The 22,464-nt window shown below is 38.3% G+C and overlaps 1 protein-coding gene across 17 annotated transcripts in view; it reads left to right on the forward strand.

Annotated features, from left to right (window-relative positions):
* Positions 1-22,464, forward strand: part of UNC79 (unc-79 subunit of NALCN channel complex) — a 233,386-nt gene that overhangs the window by 87,919 nt on the left and 123,003 nt on the right. For all 17 annotated transcript variants that reach the window (XM_019745590.3, XM_074327017.2, XM_019745539.3 and 14 more), the window contains 6 exons: positions 3,041-3,129; positions 3,753-3,793; positions 6,183-6,211; positions 11,339-11,568; positions 13,219-13,390; positions 14,925-15,155. In XM_019745590.3, the coding sequence (XP_019601149.3) occupies positions 3,041-3,129; positions 3,753-3,793; positions 6,183-6,211; positions 11,339-11,568; positions 13,219-13,390; positions 14,925-15,155 (792 nt within the window). The remainder of the gene's footprint in view (positions 1-3,040; positions 3,130-3,752; positions 3,794-6,182; positions 6,212-11,338; positions 11,569-13,218; positions 13,391-14,924; positions 15,156-22,464) is intronic.

Consider the following 22,464-nt stretch of genomic DNA (forward strand, 5'->3'; position numbering starts at 1 on the left):
CACCCCTCCTCTGAACTTGCATAGACATTTGAGGTTCAAAGATACTATTCTGTGGTGTGAAGACCTTTTGAGATAAACACGTGTTAATTCATATATTATTCATGGACTTCAGCTCAGTTCTTCACAGTGGTGAGACTCATGGTTCCTTTAGTTTCTATATCCTTTCTTTCTTCTTCCTGCCTGTTACAACACCCTCTTTTGGTTTGACCAGAAGTCAACAGGAAGGAGGTACTTTCTGCCTGATTTTTGTTTTTTTTCCTTGATTTTATGTCAGGCTGCATTCTCAGGGGGCTTCTGACTTCCCAATTAGTGATAACTTCTGGCTTCCTGCTCACAGAAATCATCACAAATTAGATTTTCTCCCTCTCTTCTGGCCAAACAACCCAGTCCACTCCTCTGGCCTGGCCTCATTTTTCTCACAGGCTATTCCCTACAGCCACTCTTCCAGTCTAGGCCAAGCCATCCTACTTTCTGTTGTTTTCATATTGAGGGAAAATTCACATACCGTGAAGTGAACCGTTTTAAAGTGAACATTTCAGTGGTATTTAGTACATGCACAGTGTTTGCAACCATCATTTCTATCTAATTGTAAAACATTTTTCTCACCCTTAAATTTTACTTTCTGAACCCCCGTTTTCCTAAAAAGCTTCGTGTTGTATTTTCATTTCATGCTTCTGAAAAGGTAACATTCTTGTTAGCGTGACAAAACATGTTTTTGAATGATAACAGGTTTGCCGCAATGTTGTTCTTTACTTATAGTCTGAGCACTCTCGAAATCCACGTGGATAAAATCTTGTGACAGGTAGATCAAGGGTGTCTAACATCCAGATGCTTACAGAATAATGCAAAGGAAAGGGAAATTGTGAAATTGTATAGTGTGGTGCCAGTTTAGTTTGAAAATTACATATATCTGTATTTATATTTATAGTCATAGTTAAAAGCCAGCAGTAATGCTCATCAGAATGTTACCAGTGACTGCATTAAGATGGAGGGTTAATGAGTTATTTATTGTCTTTTCTCTATTTTCCCAATCTTCTACATTGGGCATATATTTATAAATGGAAAATAAATATTTTTAATGCAATAGTCAGATATGAACATATTAATATGAATATACACAGAACTGTTCTGAGTAGAACAAAATCGACACTATTAGTCACAAATCTGATGGGTTATATTAATTAATTCATTTAAGATATCAGAGGTCAATTAGCTAATCTCCATTGAGTTCTTATAGTTCTAACATCCTAAGAATTTTTCCTTTTTTGTGGAATGGGAAAATATCTTTACCTGACAGAGGTATCAATGACCTATTAGAAATGAAAGTAAAGGTGAAGAAGAGGTCTACATGGGTTGCATGGGAAAGACTCAGGGAAAATGGATTTATCTTCACAAAAAGCCTAAAACCTCCATAATAGTGAGCTATACCACTAGGCAGTAATGATTTGCCAAATAGAAGAGTATTATTTATTTTTGTTGCAATAGGTTGCAAAAAACTACTTTTTAGGCAAGAGCCAAGAGTTGTGATAGGATTCAAAATGAAAATATGTTGGAACTTACAGTTCATTATATCACATTCTGCTTTTGGTTTTACTTGATTCTGTATTTACCCTATGAAATACTTTGGAGTTCAGATAATTGTCTAACATAGGAGTCTGCTGACTGTGGCCCACATTCAAATCTGGCCTGCTGCCTGTTTTTGTAAATAAAGTTCTGTTGGAACACAGCTGTGCTCATTTACATATGTATTTATTGACTATGGCTACTTTCATGTTATAATAGCAGGGTTGAGTAGTTGTAACAGTAGTTATGGCCAGCAAAGCCAGAAATATTTCCTCTCTGACCATTTACAGAAAGTTTGCCAATCCCTGATTTAACACACCAAAAAGTAGTTATGCATTGCTTTAAGGGAAGCATGAAGCTTACCTACGGAAAAATTTTCACACTGGGCCTTTGGCATTAGGATATATATAATTTACAAATATTGATGGTATAATTACTTAAATTTAGGAGTTCTAACTCTTGTTTTTGCAATCATTGAACCTTCTCAGGATTTTAACTTAGTAAATGACAGGCTATTTGGGCTATAAGTTTGGTTCATTTTTCACCTTCAAATCAGTGAAAACAACTGAAGAAAAGGCAGAGGGAAGTTTCAGAAAAATTTGTGTACTAGGCATATTAACTGCATAATCAGCTGTAGCATGGATTGATTATTTCTTGAAGCGTAGGAACAGAATTCAAAATGACTTTGGTAAATTATAGAAACTTAAACTGATACCAAGTACAAAATTCAGCTAGTCATCTGAATTGTTCACTGGATTTAAAACATCTAGATATTTGAAATACCCTGATGCTCAACTGGAAAATGAACACTTTGCATCTCTGTGCTTAGGCTAATGAAAACTCAGCCATAAATAACCCAAAATCGAACAGGGCACATTAGGGTTAAACAAACTACAGGTCACGTATAGAAGAAAAACACCTGAAAATGAAACATTGGATGATTAATATAGAATTTAGATTCCAGAGAAGGAAAAGTGAATCACTCAATGCTAGATTGAAGGCTAAATTTTCTGAATGACGTCTGTCTTAAATGGCAAAAGTCTTTACTGCCAGCGCTTTGGTAATAGTTATAATTTTTAATCTTAATATAATTTTTTTCCTTTTCCTAAAGTGCGATTACTGTGTTTACCACTTTAGGGAAGGAATTAGTGTATGAGTACTATAGAGGCAATTTGAGCAACCATTGAGCAAGATGGTTTTTTATATTTGTGGAATGAGGATAGATTTCTTGACTTTATTTGTTTCTTGAATTACAAATAATAGGAGAAATGAACAAAACCACAGTAGCCACATTTAAATTTCCAGTGTGGACTCATTGGCCAGTGCAGGAAAAACAGTTATAGGTTGAATGGATTTTACTAAAAATATTTATTCTACTTTGCTTTTGAAAATCTATTATTGAAACATTTGTGTTCACAGTTTCAGGAATGTGATACACAAGACAAGAGAGTTCATTCTGTCTTTTCATGTGTTTCAGATGTGTATAGACCCTTCCCTGTCAGTAGCTTTGGGTGATAAGCCACCCCCATTGTACCTCTGTGAAGAATGCAGCCAGAGGATCGCGGGGTAGGTATAAGGGTCCTCAAAGTAAAGGAAATAGGGCAACAGTGAGAAGCTAAGAAAAATCACTGGGACTTAAATTGATTACATTACCCACATCTCCCATTAACTTCTGTTTTTTAAAGGTTGCTTGGTCGGATATTTAATATATAGCAAGCTTTCATTTGAAGGATTTGAGCTTTGAAAAGTTGTAATGTTTTTCTCTGTGTAACAAGAAAAAGTGACTCCACTTAATAAAGCAGCACCAATTTTCAAGTGACCTTGTGAAAAAGGCCACAGTGAAAAGTAAAACTGTGGTTTGCAAACATGACGTATAATTCATATGGGTTCTCTTTGCTTGTTAGTTTCACAGAGTCACACTCAGCTTTGTACAAATCATGCTGTATTTTGGTTGGCTTCATTAGCATCTGGAAAGTATCATTTAAAGATAACTGAATATGATTAAATGCCTATAATTTACAATTTAGCTGGAATGCATTAGCCATTTAAAAAGTTTATTATGATAGTGCTCTTAATTACACTTCCTTTCTATTAAAATCCTTTTAGCAATAGTGTGCCGCTTATAAACATTCATGTGGAAGGGTAACGTTGATAAGAAGCTCAAAAATGAATTTTGTTTATCTTCACAGGGACCACAGTGAATGGTTGATTGATGTTCTTCTGCCACAAGGTATGGTTTACTTCAGAAAGAATGAATAATGAGTAACCGTGCCTAATAACATGGTTGATTTGTCTCCTTTTATACTGTTTTATTTTACAAAGACAGTAACCAAAGTATTATATTCTATGAATATTCATTGATGTGAAGCATTATATCAATGTCTTGCTTATAATATGCCCACACATTTAATAACGAGGGAAAAGGTATCTTCTCTGCCAAAAATAGATGCTGGAATTAGGATCCTCAATGACTCAAGCCCTGCTGAATTGTCCTAAGGGGTTTTCTTTATATATAGCGGGTGTTGCTAATGATACGTTTACTGCGCCAGGTCAGGAGGGGAATAAGGAACGTCAGCAGGAGGAACACTGAATAATGGGACTTTTTTCCTGACACTATTACTAGCTCTGTGTTTTTAGGGAAAATCATTTAATCTCTCTGAAACTCAGTCTCCTTGTCAGTAAAATGGGGATAAAGTATATCTGACCCATGTCAATGAAACGACGAGATTGTAATGCTTGCAGTTTGTTAGAGTTCTGAAAGCTGTGGCCAGTAAGTTGGCAGATGAGGTAGATAAGGTAGCATGCCTCTACACAAGGGGAAGCAGGAATTCTAGCCACCTAATTGGAGGCCGAAATGATAAGGAAAAGTACTGGAAAGCAAAGGAAAGATGAAAGGTGGAAAAAACTGGGAGCATACTGAGCACAGGTCAGGCACACAGGAAGAACTTGATGTATAAAAGATGATAAAAGAATATGAAAAAAAAAAGACTACGAAGGGCCTCATTTAAAAAGAAATATAAAAACCCTATGTTAACTAAATTCTGTGAACATTTTTTAAACTTCAGGCCGGTGCTTGCTGATAATTACACTATTTCTTTGTAGTCTAACTTTCAGTATTAGGTCATCTCAATGTTAAAAAATAAATTAACTTAGTGAGTGCTCTCCATATGTATAATGGATCAGTAATGTCAGCCTTTATATCCTTCAAAGAGACATTTTGAAAAGTTATATGAGAATATCTATGAATAGATTTGGGCTTGTATGAGTAAAGGTAACTTTTCCCCCCTTAAATTAGTCTACCTTGTTAGTGAACTTCCAATAATCTGAGGCAAAACCCATAGTCAGGTCCTAAACTACATTTTAAATATCAGCAGTCATGTGGAATTCTGGTCATAGTCTCCAGATAACATCTTTGGAAGAAAATTATTAATTTTTTATACAGAGATGTGACTAACCTCAGGTTAAGATAAACTCTAAGATATCAAACTGTTAAATAACTATTAATTATACAAAACCAATTTTAAAAACCAAGCTGTAAATTTCATTGATTTAGCATCCACTACTTCATAATTTCCAGACAGAGTTTGGGAGACATATACCTTTGCTCTTTTGAATAAATTATAACATAGACTATACTATAAGTGATAGTTTAACGCATTTTTTTGAACACTTACTATTTCGGGAAAAGTGGTCTCAAGCATCAGTTTTCATGGAAACAATTGGTATGCCCACTAAAAAGAGTTTTTATCCATTCATTAAAGTAGACCGTAGTTTGACAGCCTTACTCCAAAGGGCCAATGCATGGGTTTGAAAATTGCTTTCTCTTAAATAATCATTCAGCTGGTTCTAAACTAGTTAAAGACTGGTATAAATTGATAGTTCAAGTCTAAGTAATGCAAGTTAGTAAGTTTTTTCTATAGTTTTGGTACAGCAAATCATCTGCACCGTGAAGCTCTAAATATATCCCATCAACTCAATGTCATAGTATAATGGAACAGCAGTGAACGGAGAATCCACAGACATGTTGGGTTCTGCCTCTACCATTGGTAGCCTGTGCAATCCTCAAGAAGTCATGCTACCATAGTGACCCTCACTTTTGTTCTCTGTCAAATGAGGAGGTGAGATTAAAGTTATTTGGCTTTAACATTAAAGTTACTTGCCTTTGGGCAGCTGGTTAGCTGAGTTGGTTAGAACACAGTTCTCGTAACAACAAGGTTGTCGGTTCAATCCCCACATGGGCCACTGTGAGTTGCGTCCCCCACAACTAGATTGAAACAACTACTTGACATGGAGCTGGTGGGTCCTGGAAAAACACACTTAAAATAAAATAAAAGTTAAAAAAAACAAAAAAAGTTACTTGTCTTCAACATGAACTGCGTTCTAAGTCATATCTAAGAAGGTTGAATTACTTGTAAGAATAGGTGAAGTATTTGTAGCATGCAGGTGTTTTTAACCTCATTAAACATAAGTGGATGATAGTTTATGAGACAAGTGAGAAGCTGTTTTGGCCAAGTCTAGTGGTCATGTTACTAAGCATGCTTTTACTGCCCTTCATGGCTGCCCTTATTGAAAATGGGCTCTTTTTCTTTGTTGATATTTTGTGTGCCTTCCCCTTACAGCTGAAATATCTGCTATATGTCAGAAGAAGGTAAGAGCAAACCATCTGTGTGGTGGGGCATGATTCGCTGTGTTTGTATGTAAATTCATTCATTGACATCTGCCTCATTTCTGCACCATGGTTTCCCAGTATGTACATGTCACTGTATTCGTGAAGGGGGAAAAGAAATAATTTAGCATGCAAGATTACTATGTCCGAATGGTCTCTATTTCCATTTCTGCTTTGCTCACCCATTTTATGCACAATGTGTTTGGTAAGTTACCTGAAATAAAAACATGTCTAACTCTGGTATAGAACTCTAATTACAAAAATATTAGAATGACAGTACGGTATGTGCAACTTAACTTTGGCAAAGGATGTATCTTGTATGCTAAAAATCATTATTGTTTTGAAATGGAGTGCAAATAGTTCAATATATGTGTCAAAACATACCCAGACCAACTATATATGAAAAGTATTCATTTACTTATAAGTTGAATGATATCTCTAGTTAAAGATTTTGCTTTCAAATTTCCTTTAGCCGCTTTTCATGACAGTTTCCCTAAATCATTTCCATCTTCTTTTCTTGTTCTAGTTGTTGTTGAAAAGTACGAGAGGGTAGTATGGTGTTGTATAAAGAACTTTGGATTCGTTGGTTCGGATACTTGGGTTCTGGCCAGCTCTATTCCCACCTACCTGTGAGACCATGTACAAGCCATTTAAACTTTTTAGGAGTTGGTCATGAGTGGGTTCCTTTGGAGGGCTGTCCCAGTTATCTATTGCCACTGAATAAACCATCTTAAAATGTAGTGGCTTATAACAACCAACATTTATTTGATCACAATTCTGTGGATTGTCAATCTGGCCTGTGCTCAACTAGGCTTCTTTTGATAAACTCCTCTAGGCTCACTCATGTATTTGCATCAGTTGGTGGTGAGACTGGGAATTGGCTGGCCCCAGGTGACCTCACTCCCCTGTCTGGGGCCTCTGCTGGGATGGCTGGAGTGGTTGGGATGATTGGGTTATCTGGCTTTCCCGCTTTCCATTAGGTGTCTCATCCTCCATGAGGTTAGGCTGGATCTGGTCACCTGGCAGCAGTGTTCTGAGAGAATGAGAGAGAAGGTCGAAAGGCCTTTTGAGACTGAATCTCAGAGGTCACACAGCATTGCTTCTGCTGCATTCCGTTGGTCAAAGAAAGTCCCAAGACCCACCCAGATTCAAGGACTGGGGGAAATAGACTCCTCCCCTTTATACAGTAGCAAGAATTTTGTGGTCATATTTAATCTACCACAATCCACCTTCTGGATATAATTACTTACATTCTCTCCATATGCAAAGTACTTTCACTACCTTACGAGACCTCCAAAAGTCTTACCCAGTTACGGCTTCCGGCTTAACGTCCATTATCTTGTGGTCTGCATCTGGTCCCTGATGAAACTCCTTGGGTGCAAATTATCTTGATTCAGAGAACTGTGAACCAAAAAGTCTAGTTATCTGCCCCCTCCCCACCCAAGACACCGTGGTGAGATAGGGACAGGAGAACTGCAGTCGACCTCTGTTCAAACAGAGGAAGAGGAAGCAGATGGCAGCCACTTGTTTGAAGCAGCTCCAGGCATGAACGCGTCAACAGTTTCTCTGTCTCTGGGGATAGTGAATGTGCCTTAAATTGGATCTCGTTTTGCTTCCTGGGAGTAGTTCCCCAAGCCATTGTTGTCTTCCTGGGCCTGTTGCTGCCCTCTCTGACACATCTTTCCTTTTCGATAAGACATGCCCATGCTGCAGCTGAGGAACTCTTCAGTCTGCTTCCGGCATGTAGAAGTTGGGGTCCCTCAGACCTGTCTTCATGTTGAACTGTGTGTCTCCCTGTTGGTCTAAGTTGGTGGTGCTTTTGCTAGCATGATTTTAAAACTTTGTGGACTTTCAGTGAATCTCATTGGGGTGCTGTGCCCCCAGAACAACATCTATAATTCTTTTTGAGACAGTCCGTTCTGTACTAGAGGCATTCTAGTGTGCCTTTGACATTATTAGAAGCCCTGTTCTAGCTGAGAGGCTCAACTGGGCATCACCTTATGTCTTTCCCACGTTTTAACAAAGGATCATACAGTCATTCAGCAAACTTCTGATTTGATTTTTATCCTGAGGCAATTTCTTACTTTGAGAATCTTTTAGAAGCTGGAGAGGCTAGAATGACAGTTTTGTTTTCTAAACCAGCATGTTCTGGCTCTGGAAGTATACCTAACATATTTGACTTTCAGGATGGATCTTTTTTTGTTGTTTGTTTAACACTCCCTTTATGTAACAAAATTATTTTGAGTAGTAAGCTTCAAATTAGCACATTTTTATTACTTACCCTTTAATAACGTTGTGTTTTATATGAGTGTTAATTTGGAGAACTCCCATGCAGTTCATAACAGGTCAGGATTGCTAAACCATGCTTTGGGCAGTTTGTACTTTGGGTGTTATATGTTCCTACTTTTGAACAGTAGGTTTGAAATAAACACCAAAATTGTAAAGATAAGAGATAGACCTTGATTTATTTCAATTCTGTTGTTTTATGAGATCACTTGAAATTATTTATTTATGTTTAAAATGAAAAGCAGTGCATGAAAGAGAATGATTGGCGTGAACATTTGAAAACCATGACCAGCTGAATCTGAATATAAGGGAAGTCTCTCTAACTTTTGAAATGAATGCATATAGCTGAACCCACATGGATTGAGACCAACTGTGGCTTATACGTATATTTTTCAATTAGTAGGAACCACAACAATTGTTTACAACTTTGACCAACCAAACGTTATCTTGGGGCAAAGAATTTTATTGCTGATACTATGCAGAGTTGCTGACATATGGTGATAAAGCAGGCCGACTTTTATTTGTATTCCAGATACTAACATATGCTGTGTACCCCCATACTGCATAAGAAATCATTCATCATGTAGCAACATAAAACAACAGCCATTTAATTATGCTCACAGATTCTGTGGCTTAGGGATGTGGACATGGCACAGTCCACAGCCTGTCTCGGCTTGATGATGTTTGAGCCCTCATCTGCAAAGACTTGAATAGCTGGGGGATGGAATTATCTAGAGGCTTCTAGGTCCTGTGCTTGAACTCTGGAATGGAGTGGCTTGAAGGCTGGGCTTAGCCAACACTGTTGACTAGAGACTTACACGTTGCCTCTCCATGGCGCTTGGCCTTAGCAGAGTTCTGAGAAGAGTATGCGTACTGATGAGCAAGCTTCTGAAGAGAAAACGTTCCAAGACAGTCAGGTGGAAGCTGCATATTTTTTAGAAGCCAGCCTTGGGAGTCATGGAAATATCGCTTGTGCCATACTCTCTTGGTTGATGTAGCCACAGGATCCTTTAGATTCGAGGCATAGATTCAAGGAAGCATACTTGAGGAACCAAACCCAAAGAGCCTCATCCACAGCTGGACTTCATTTCCATGAGAAGGCCTTGGACTTCCAGTCAGGAATTTGCATGTGGGAAGAATGTGAACCATTTGTGACCAGAAAATAGGATGGGAAATTACAGGCCTTAAACTTCAGGGCTTTGTGATAGCAAATAACTACCCACTAAACCCATATCCACATCCTCTTGTTTATACAATGATAATGGGAATCCCAGAGGAACAAAGACTATAACCAAAAGGAAGAAGTAAACTCTGAAAATATACTCCGGGATATACCACATTGCTAGTGGTGTGGTATTGGTGTGGTGGGTGAGCAGGAGAAGCTCACCCTAAACCAATAAAGGTTCGTGTGCTTCCAGAATGAAGTTTAGTGTGTGAAAGAGAAAGAAAGGAGGAAAAGTACTCCACTTGGAATAGTCAGGGCTGATTTGAATACCAGAGAAGACCTGGGCTTCAGATGCAGAGGAAGCACACTGTATTTTAACAAATAATTTTTAAAAATTATTAATAAAAAGAAAAAATAGATAATGAAAAATTTGAACTTGTTTTTATGATTTGTTGGCTTGAGTCCTGCTCAGAAAATTAGATTTCCCAACACTAGTATCCAAAGCATCTTGCTAAAATCGAAGTGGAAAATACCTTACTTTGAAACGGTCGTTCCAATGGGCAGTTTAGTACATTGTCAATGTTTTGATACAGGTTTTGTGCTTGCATTCTCCCTTCTTTTGTCTTTCCAAGATAGTTGTCATGGAGGGTTCTCAAATCTTCACCAAGCTCTGAGTTCATAATGGCTTAGTATATTATTTCCCCTAGAGGCGTTTACATCTTTCTGAGCTCTATTGAAAGACTGACCAGCTCTCTGGACACAAGACGTGGAGTACATGGTGGCGGCATGTCTAATAGGCTTGGGGCACTGTTTGTGACGGTCAGGGATGTTTCCTGACGGGGCCTCAGACTGCTTGGTGGGGATGCTGCCTCGTTCCTCTGCGTCTTGTCAGAGCAGATCTGACAATAACCCCCAAGAACTTTGGAATCTTACGCTGCTCCACATTTCTCATTTCCATCACTTCATCTTTCAATTCCTTTCCTGTAGATGTCAATGGCTGATTCTATGAAGGGCTCTCTCTGCATTTTGATGTTACCGTGATGTCATTGACGTATTCTTTAGGTCTTGACAGACAGAGTGCTGGCTGGAGTGGAAAGGCCTGCTTTTGGGGCCACCAGCTAGTGCACCACACTCCTGGCCTGTCTGGCAATGAAGCAAGGACAGATGAGCTGCCGTGGAAATTGGCTCTTTCAGTGGTGGATGAAATAATTTTGAAAGGTTATGCTGAGTGTTGAAATTGTTCTTTATCTATGCTGATGTGCTGTGCTGTGTTCCCTCTGGAACACAGTTTTAATCTTTTTCTTCATAGTTCTCCTGAAAAACTCTTGACACATTAACATGAAATAATCTAGAAAGTCCCCTCATCCCCCATGACTGAGGTGACTTTACAGAGGGCTTTTCAACACAGTTCCACTCATACATAGAACATTTCTATCACTCACACTAGCAGAAACCATTTCTCACCTTTATTTTTAACTATGACTGAAATCTAACTGGTTAGAAATGACCGGCATTTTGGGAACTAGTGGCACTTCAGAAAATGTGCTGCCATTTCCGGTGGCCCCTTAAGCTTCCATTCGTTCCAATTCTTAGCCCAATTTTCCTCAGCGATTAATTTTAATTGATTTCTTTTTTTTTTCTTCCCCTTTTGCCTTTAGAACTGCAGTTCCCATGTTAGGAGAGCAGTTGTCACCTGCTTTTCAGCAGGGTGCTGTGATCGCCACGGAAACAGGCCTGTTCGGTACTGCAAAAGATGCCACTCAAACCATCACAGTAATGAAGTGGGGGCTGCCTCGGAGACCCACCTCTATCAGACCTCCCCTCCACCCATCAACACTCGAGAATGTGGTGCCGAGGAGCTTGTCTGCGCCGTGGAGGCCGTGATTAGGTAACAGGCAGTTTATTAGTAGCTTACTCTGAAAACACCGTCCTGGCTTTGAGCCACCCTTCTCACATTGAGGGGCATAAATTTCATTCAACTTCAAGTGCCCTCAGTCTAGCAGCTTGCTTTCCACACTGTTGCAATGATGATGATGTTTTAATTCATTCATTCAACACATATTTTTATCGAATGGCAGTTCTGTGCCAGGCATGAGAGGCCGAAGAGAATAAAATGTAGTCCCTGCCCGCAGGTTAGCATGTCTTTGTGATTCCGAGTGGTGAGCACAGCGATAGCACAGAGCAGAGGGTCTTAGGGGAATGAAGTGGGAGCATCACTCAGAGTGAGACTAGGCAAGAGGGGTGCCTGAGGCTTGACTGACAGCAGCAAAGTTGGGGAGAACTCTAGGTAATTCAGTACGGGGGTCAACCAGGAGGCTGTGGAGTAAGACGGGTCGATCTTTCAGGTTCCTGGCTTTTTCTCTTTCTACCACATGACAGAAAAAGGAGCTTTAGAAACGGTAACGTCTGGACTTGGTCTCTTTTTGTATAATTTTTATTGAGGCAAGATTTTTATAAATTAAAGAAATAATATTAGAATGTAAGTTTTAAGGATAGGGACTCTTTTCTGTTTGTCTTTTCCCGGTGGATGACGCATGTAGAAATGGGATGAATGTTTGTCAACTAAAACATTACAGAAAGTCTAGAAATAGAAAAAAAAAAAAAAAAATCAACCATACTGCTGTCATTATCATTCATTTTATATGTTCTTCCACTTTTATTCAAATGCATGTTTTATATCTATAACTGTAATCACAGTATAGCCACAATTCTTTTAAATATAACATTATACCATCAGCTCTTTTCTGTGTTGTTGTATACTTTCCATATTTATCAGTTCTAGTGGATACGTAATACTCATCTAGATTATTTTTTCCACCACTAAATATTTAGATTGCTTCTATTTTTTTACTATTAAAAATAACTGATAAATATTTTTGTGTAAAGTGCTATTCCTGTAGTTTTTATTTTCTTAGGGTAGATGACCAGATGTGGTTGACTGGGTCAAGGGTTATGAATATTTTATTGGTCCTTGGTACATTACCAACTGATTTTCAAAGTGTGTACATGAATCCATAATGCCAGTAGCACTGTATGACATCGCTAGTTTTTGCTACACCCTTGCCAACATTGGGTATTATTTTTTGAAATTGTCACTTGTTTAGCAAATGGAAAAAGGAGTCCTTGTTGCTCATTTTCAGGTTTCTGAATACTGGACATTGAATATTTTTCCATTTGGGTACCAGTGCCTCCATCTCTCCTTGTATCATGCATTTGATGTCCACAGAGCTTCACATGAGACACAGGGGAAGCATTGACTTCAGTGGGACGGGTAGCGAACTGGAAGCCAGAAAGCATCCGTTCTGCTTGATTCTGATTGGTTGGAGGAAGTAGACTCTTTGTGCCTCGGTTTGTTCATCTTTGAAATGGGATGGAGTATGAAATAGGAAATCCAATTAGGCTTCTTGGAGTAACTCTGACCAATTTAGAAGACAGCAATCATTGATGCTTGAGTACTCATGAAGTAATTGCTCTGAATAGGTCATAATCTAGAATGTGTTTCTCGATAGTCTAACTCAGAGTCTCTCCTCGTTGGCAGCTTGTTGAAAGAAGCCGAGTTCCATGCTGAGCAGCGGGAATATGAGCTGAATCGCCGGCGGCAGCTGGGCCTTTCTTCTTCCCACCATTCCCTGGAGAACGCTGACTTTGACAACAAGGACGATGATAAACACGACCAGCGGCTGCTCAGTCAATTTGGAATATGGTTCTTAGTAAGGAAAGAGTTCACTGTGTTCTCCATCCTTATTTGACCTTCCAGCATCACACCCATGAGGGGTTGCTCCTTTTTTCCTTTTTCTTTTTTCTTTTTCTATTTTGTCTTAATTTGTCTTTATTCTCCTTTGGTTTTAAAGAAGTTAAGTAGTGAAAAGCCAGCCTTAGCAATGGGACTTTATACTCTAGGACAGTGGCACTCAACCCTGGGGTGCACGTTCAATTTACCTGGGAGGGCTTTGAAAATTTGACAAGGCCCAGATTCCACTTTAGATTCTTGGGAACTTTTGAAAAGCTATTTTCTAGTTGATTGTAATGAATAGCCAGGTGTTGACACCTACAGTGCCAGGCCCTAGGCTGTTTGAAATGCACTTTTTGCCAGGAAACAGATGGGCAAGTTGCTAGGGTATATCATGAAGTCCTGGATTCAGTATGATTTACCAATCATTCACATCCCATTGTCTGCTGTGTTTCCCCTAAAATAAGATCTAGCTGGACCATCAGCTTTAATGTGTCTTTTGGAGCAAAAATTAATATAAGACCCAGTCTTATATTATATAAGACCCGGTTGTCTAGCTATATACATGAAAACTTTCTTCAAAGTTCAGTCTCTGAGGAGCTTTTTGTGAATTTGTGGCAAGTCCGCCTACAGCCAAAAAAATTAGAGCCAACGTAACACCAGGCGTTTGATGGCTACTGACTGATTCAACTGTAGCATTCATTTAGTAAGGATCAGGCCTACAGATCCAAAGTTTCAAGCAGCGGAATTGGCCTTGTGGACTTTTGTTTTCGCCCACTGGAGACATGCCTTACGTCTCCATAGTGATTCATCTCTTCTATGCTTTCACATGGTTACCTGAAAAAGCCTTTTTTTTTTTTTTTTAACCAAATTGGGATTTAATTGTTGACTTCACGTCTTATTCCTAGAATTTGTTATCTAATGACGCAGTGACTACTATTGTGAATTCTTTGAAGGCAAGGATAGTGTTTTGTTTATTTTTTATTCCTGAATGCTACTACACTGCTCAATAAAAGATTAGTTCAGAATGAATGAATTAATGACTAAATGAGTTGTTTTAAAAGGTTTATTTATAATGTAGTGAGTTGGGGGGCTCTAACATTTCAGAATTACGACTGATAGAAATTCTTAGCCAAACCTGATCGTGTTAGAACTGAAATGTATACGGTTGTTTTTTCACTGAAGATATTTATGAAATTGCACTTTGTAAACTTAACTTTCTAAAAGCATTTGTCTAGCGCAGATTACTCGTATGTAATATATTTCTTAGAGGAGAAAAGGCTTATTGGAAGGTGCACTCTTCAGGGGAAATTATTGTTGCAATCCACCTCTCCCTGTAGAGAGGATCAGAGTTTCCAAGATAAGTGGTCCTCCAGCATTTAGAAAATTGCCTATTTCAAATGGATTATCTGGGTCATCATTTTAAAGGCATTCTTTTTGCCTTTAAATGAACGTACAATAATTATGTAACGATGGATGGAGGCTGAAGCGGAGTCTCATCTGCCCATTTCCAGGTGAGCCTCTGCACCCCCAGTGAGAACACACCCACAGAAAGCTTGGCCAGGCTGGTGGCCATGGTGTTCCAGTGGTTTCACTCCACAGCGTATATGATGGATGACGAAGTTGGAAGTTTGGTGGAAAAACTGAAGCCTCAGTTTGTCACCAAGTGGTTGAAGACAGTATGTGATGTTCGCTTTGATGTCATGGTCATGTGCCTTCTTCCCAAACCAATGGAATTTGCCAGGGTAAGTAGAGGCCTACAGCTTGGACCTGGTTGGAGAGGACTTGGGGAGAGACCCTCCCTAAGCCTGTAGAAGAGGAACAGCTCTCTGTATTTTAGTCACCACGGCTGAATGAGTTTAGTTTGGGAACTACATTGTAGCGGATGTCCTGCTGTGATGTTGGGTTGGGATGGGGAAGAATAGTAAGACGAATGTGTGAGGTATGTTTAAGAATTTAAGGGGACAGTCTTTCCTGACATTGCCGAATATTTTTATTAAGAAACAGAAAGGGAAGAAAAGCTCTCTGTGAGGTTTCTAGAGCTCAGTCTTTTTCAGTTCTGTATCTGTGGAAAGGCTAACTAACATTTGACTAGGGACAATTTCTGTGGTTTCACATAGATTTCTGGAGATGAAAGACAGAAGTCTCTGCTCTCCCATTTGGAATGCCAAAAAGGTTTAGAACTGCCCAAATGCTCCTTTTCTTCTGGCTTACAGGACACATTTCTCTGTGCTTATTTACCCTTTTGCTTCTGCCTCAGTGGATCACCAGCTTCAGATATACTTCTGGGAAGACTCCATATTTCTTGACTGCAGTCTAATTTGTGTCTAACCCAGAGTCAGTTTTTGGCTGCAATACATGAAATTTTTTTCAAGGTATTTTCTAAGTTATATTTTCAGTTGTGATTTTTTTTTTTGGTTTGCTTTCAATGAGGTCTTGAGGCAGTTTTCAGCTTAAATAAGACATTTAAGAATAAAACACAATACAGACCATCTAAAGGCACCGCTTTTATTAGATTTCCAGTACGCGAGCGTTCTGTGCATTTTATCAAAATACACTTCTTTCTTCTTTGGTGCCACCTACTGACTCACATATAAAATTGGATTTTTGTGTACTGGAATTTCCCCAATTCCTGGCATTCTTTGACTGTGTAGATACGTTTTTTTCTATTATTATTTCTTTCGGAATAGTACTAAAGGGCTGGTGTGATCTGACTCTGGAAGATGAGAAGTGATTATGTTGGAAGGAAAAGTTTTCGTCTTCTAACTTGGGTCCAGTGGTTAGCGGCTTGCGTATTAACTGGCAATAGACATATTAACATACAAGTTTGTTTAGGCTTATACTTGGGAGTACTCAGAGATGAGTAATTCCCTCAATACCCACAGATAAAAGATTTATATACCAAACTTAATGGGGGTTGGGGGTTGGGAGAGTAGCGGAATATAGGGGGTAGTGGTGGTTAGCACTTGAACGGGAAGATACGGAAAGTTCTTTTGGGTTTTTTTTTATGCTAATGGGACTGGGTTGCATCCCCATGGAAGCTGAATTCACAGGAAACTCCTTTGGAATGGGTTAATGGAAGCTACATTTTCTGGAGGCTCCGCTTTAGTCAGATAAGGGAAGTTTGGATAGGGTTTCTTTCTGCATCTTCTTTTTTTAAAAAAATTTTATTAGGGAATATTGGGGAACAGTGTGTTTCTCCAGGGCCCATCAGCTCCAAGTCGCTGTTCTTCCAATCTAGTTGTGGAGGGCGTAGCTCACTGGCCCATGTGGGAATCGAATCGGCAACCCTGTTGTACAGAGCTTGTGCTCTAACCATCTGAGCCATCCGGCCACCCCTTTCTGCATCTAGAAGTTTCACACAAAGAAGAAGCCAAGTTGATTGCTGTGGAGGGCAGATAGGGGTTAGGAACTGCACGGTGAAAGATCTGTAAAAGAGGAAAAGAGCAGAGGTTAGAACAAAGAAACAAAAAGAAAAACAAAAATTAATGGTTAAAGTAGACTATGAACCTAGTTTCTGGGGCCAGAAGGCATCCAGTCAAGATTTCCAGATGTTGGGCTCAAAGCATCTTTAGATAATGGAGTGAGAACATCAGCGTCGTCACAGTTAATGGTTATTTTCTGGAGCAGAGCATGGAAGGTGCGGGTGTTTGGTGAACTTCCTGAGTGGCTTAAACTGTTGCGGTAAGAAGTCCTTTGAAGTTTATATCAAGTCGTCCTGCTTCAGTTTGCAGGGCTTTGGGACAAGACAACCTAGTCTGAATAAGTATCTGGGCAGTCAGGTTTTAGTTCTTAGTGACATCAAGTCAGGAGGGTGGGAGAAAAATTGGAAATATTAATTACGGACAAAATGTGAACGACAGCAGGATCCAGTTTACAAAGAGGAGAAAAATAGCTGAAATACAATGAACAGGACTAGAATCTGATAACCCACACGGTTTTCAGATTTTAGTTTTTCATTAAAACATAAAATTTCTCTCTCCAATAACTCCCATTTTGATCAAAGATAATCAAAGTCAGATTACCCTTGTTCACAAAATAAGTCTAGCCTCATTAAATTTGACCTGATTATTTATGTAAGTGCAGCAAGAATGGAATTGACCACATACATCTTTTTAATTTTGTTTTGTTGGTACTTTTATAAAAAATCTCAGATTGGACTTTTAAAAGCTTCTCGAGGTTAGGCTGCCAAGCCAAGAACTTGTCATCATACTTCATCTCCATTATCTATAGAATTGGGTGAATTTCTCTTTTCTTGAGGTTCCCCAAATATTCTAAGGTTCCTGGGCCTGCTCGGAAGTGACCTTTCTTACTTGCCTGTAGGCACCAGCTGGTTTTTCTAAGAGGATTTCATAACACTGGCATAATGTTCAAACTTAATTCCTTAAAACTTTCACCCTTAGTCATAGTGTCAACCTTAGTTCCTTAAAACCGTCTGATCATATCTGATTCAAAGCACATCGTTCTCAAATATGACATTCTAGTCAAAGCTTTGGTAATATAACCAATTTTTTCAATTATGCCCTGTTACAAGGAGAACGGGTTCTTATTGAACTTGTCCAAATATGTAACTGTATTGTTGTGAAAATAAGAATATTCAATAAGAGTTTCTGAATTCTGAGGGATCAGATAGAGAGAAAAAGACAAACGTTTTTCTTTTCTTCTCTTCTCTTTCCTTTCCTTTCCTTTTCTTTTCTAAGGTATAATCTACTAAACTGTTGTTAGTTATGGATAGCTTAAGAGAAACTTTATATCCAGAAAATAGAATAAATAGATCGTTAAAGAACCAGCAATGTTCCAAACAAAACCCCATAAAAATGATCATCTTTCTTCATCAGTTCGTTTAATCCCGTGTAATTAATTTTTGTTGTACTTGGTTTTGGTTTAGCAGTTTTATGAACCCATCAGCTTCTTTATTTGAGTTCTGGAGTGTGTATTTTGTCCAATGGTGTGGCTTTGTCCGGGAAAGAATGTCCAGCCAATAGAAAAATTTTGTAAGAGTTTATCTGAGCAAAAATTTTGAGGACATGCCTGGAAACAAAATCTCAATGGATTGAGAAAATACTGTGGGCAGTTTTGCAGCTTTCTTTATATGCTAGAATCAAAGAAGGACGTAAGGAGGGTTACATGAAATCCATTGGAGGTAGATGAAGGGGGCGGGAGAAAGTGGGGATATCCCTGGGATTGGATGAAAAGCAAAATGGAGCGACACATACCGCTTTTACGTTGGTGGGTACAGGATAGTTAATAACATTTACAGCACATAGAGAGCATATGTGGGCAACAAGATGACAATGAAGGGCTCTGTGGTCTTGTGCTCTGGTGCTGGGAGTTGTGCCTTTGGGGGGGTCTGGAAAAGAAAATTACTCTGACATTTCAAAGGTATGTTATCCTAGATGCACATAGACAATAGACAGGTATCACTTCAGGGTAAAAACTGACCTTTGTCAAGGAAGCTACAGGCCTAGAATGGGACGATCCACCATAACCCACTTAATTAGGAATTTTTATGTTCAGACTGTCCTGTGTGGTTACTTTTGGTCACTGAGTTTGTAAGGCCTGCCGTGTAACCCCCATCCCCCACCCCCACCCCAGCTTATCAGGTTTAGTATATGACCCCTTTTTCGTTCACAGTCTCAAAGTTACTTAAGCAATGCACTTCGAAGCCTGTACCCCAGATTTCCTGTCATAGTCCTTTCCATGGGTCTCAGAGACAGTCCTTTCCGCAGAAGATGAAGCATTCTGGCTGGTAGCTGATTACAAGAGCTTTCAGGAAAGCATCCGAATAAAACAATAACTATCTGTGAATGATAAAGGCTTAAAATGGCTGTGATTAAAGATCGGATGGGAGTAACTGGAATTATGATAACATTATACTGTTGTCTACTCTCACACCAAGTAGCGTGAGGGACCGAACAGAAAGGGCATTGAGAAATTTCTAGGAATTCCATATAATTCCTGAAAAACTTCTATTAAAACCATTTACTTACACAAATATAAGCTAGGGAAGGTTAAACTTCTCTTCTTATTTGATAGTGTTTTTCATGGAGTTTCACATATCAAATAAACCTAATAGCTGAACATCTCTTTTAAACTAGAAGAGAACAAATTCTTTGAGGTTTTTCAAAGGCCCTCTCAGAAATCGCAAAGTCAGTTTGAAACCAAGATTTTATTTAGGATTTGATTTTGGGAAGGCGAAATATCCAAAGTGGTCAAAAATGTCAAAAGGTTTGAACACTTAATGAACCAGGATCACAGATCCCTGTGAAATAATACTGAGTTATCCCTTTAACCAAAATGACAATCAAGATTTCAAAAGTAATCTTGATTACTTTTCAAAAGTACATCGGGGGGCCAATAAAATGTGTACAAGTAGACACTTTGGTCAACGTTGCTTCAGCAGTAGTTTGCTGTAATCAGAAGTGTCTGGAAGTTGATGGTAACCATTTTAAGCACCTCTTGTAATTGCAGAAGTCAAATGTGACTTGTATTCATCTTTTGTTATCAGTATATATTGAGTATTACAATTTTAGTACAGTTTTCCTTTCTTAAAATGTGTCTATATATTTTTTGGCACCCTCTGTGTAGTATGACATAAGTATTTAAAAAATGAGCCTTTTTAACGTTGAGAAGACTTGCTTCTCTTACAGAATTGAGGACACAATAAAGAAAACATACAGCGCAGGAAATTCTGATAAGACACAGAATCTTTGTTTTCTAGACACCTTACTGAAAATGTAAAGAAAAGCCTTTTAGGATCTCTTATTAGGAATAGAGCAATTATCCAAGAAACTTTTTCCTTTTTAGCGAGAGAAAACTAAACTAGTTTTGTGTTGGCTCACTATTGATATTAGCGCTCATTTAAAAAACTTTATAATAAATCTGTTAAATCTTAACCAGTTTGACCACACGAGGTAAGATGACCCCCTGCCTCCATCCTTTACAACTTTCTATTTCCATTCAGGTTTTTATCCTTCACTTTTCTCTTTCTCATTCTGGAAACCCTGTTTACACAATCTCACATCTACTTCAAGACAGAATTACTCTTTTTTTCCATAACAAAAATACATACTACATTCCTTCACTAATTTGCATATCGTTTTTTCCTTCACTTTACTATTTCTGGTCGATTCACTTGATTATAATTTTCAACACTTAGTAACCTCTATTTTTCAGAGGAAACCAGGGTATAGACAATTGTGAATTGCCTATCACATACTTAGCATTTTTTAGCATATTAGCCAATTTTATGAATATACCATCTCATAACTTCTAGACTTATATGCATCCGTAGTATAATTTCTCAATATGGCAAAAAGAACGTATTTATTAACAGATACAAATATCGTTAGTCTCTGTAAAAACAAGAAGCCAAAAGTAGATAAACTTATATTCAGTAATTAAAGTTTCAGTTTTATCTTATTTAGAAATGATCCAGATATTCAACAAATATCTATCATTTTACTTAACTTAGTATCACTTTAATCTCAAGTTACCAAAAAGATTTTGGAAACTACTTCTAAGCATACATATAAAATACAATTACTGTTGAAAAAAAGTTTGTCCGAATAATAATTTAATTTGATTAAAATGAATTCTATAAGTTTTAGAATCTTAAACATCTAGTAGATATAATATTAGCTTATTTGACTAGTAAATCCACATAGAATAAAAATGCATGTTCTGTTAACTCATGTCAAGGAAAGAATGTCCAGCCTAAGAATAAGTCTCATAAGAGTTTATTTGAGCCAAACTGACAGAATTGATGGGATGCAAAATCTCAATAGATTGGGAAATGGTCTGGAGAATGGTAATTTTGCAGCTTATTTTGTTTTTTAATTCTTTAATTATTTTATTTTTTTCAATTACAGTTGACATTCAATATTATATTAGTTTCAGGTGTATATAATAGTGGTTAGACATTTATATAATTTATGAAGTGATTCCCCCCAATGTCAACTACCCACATGGCACCATACATAGTTACTATAATATTATTGACTATGTTCTCTATGCTGTACTTTACATCCCCCTGACTCTTTTGTAACTACCAGTTTGTATGTCTTAATCCCTTCATCTTTTTCACCCAACCCCCCTCCCATCTGGCAAGCATCACTTTGTTCTGTGTATCTGAGTCTGTTTCTGTTTTGTTTGTTCATTTATTTTGTTCTTTAGATTCCACATATAAGTGAAATCATATGGTATTTGTCTTTTTCTGTCTTGCAGCTTATTTTATACATTATAATCAAAGGATGAGACGGAATGAGGGTTACATGAAAACCATTGGTGGTAGATGAAGAGGGGGCGGGAGAAAGCAAAGTAGGGAAATTGCTGGGATTGGATAAAAAGCAAAATGGAGAGACACCTACTTCTTTTACGTTGCTGCGCACAGAATAGTTACCATTTGTCGTATGTAGAGGTGGTATGTGGGCAACAAGGTGATAATGTGTTCTGGTGCTCTGGTGCGTTCCAGGGGTCTAGAAAAGAAAATTACTCTGACATTTCAAAGGTATGTTATCCTAGATGCACACAGACAATAGACAGGCATCACTTTGGGTAAAGACTGAACTTTGTCAAGGAAGCTACAGGCCTAGGACGTGACTACCCGCCATGACCTGCTTTTACTTAGGAATTTGTATGTTCAAACCATTCTATGTGGTTACTTTTGGTCTCTGAGTTTATAAGGCCCACCATGCAGGCCTCCCCTGAGCTTGTCAGGTTTAGTATGTGGCCCCTTTTTGTACACAAAACATACGAGCAGATGCAAATAAAGTGACCTTACAGTAGAAACTGTCATAGCAATACAAGACTCACTAGTTTATATGAGAGTTGATTTTCGTCTTCACCTCACTTTTATTCGAGTTGTGTTTCTAGCAGATGAAACAAGTCGTTGCTTGTCCAATACAAGGGCTAATGCTCTTTATTATCAATATTTGTTGGGGAGAACTTTAAATCTTTTTATTTGCCCTGATATGTAATTTCAAGGAAGCTGTAGGTCAGCCTCACGCCATTCTTTTTCATTAAAAAGAGGTTCCTTTTTAAAGGGAAAAGGCA

Source organism: Rhinolophus sinicus, chromosome 3 (assembly GCF_057876585.1).
Source record: "Rhinolophus sinicus isolate RSI-liver-muscle chromosome 3, RSI-T2T, whole genome shotgun sequence".
NCBI lineage: Eukaryota > Metazoa > Chordata > Mammalia > Chiroptera > Rhinolophidae > Rhinolophus > Rhinolophus sinicus.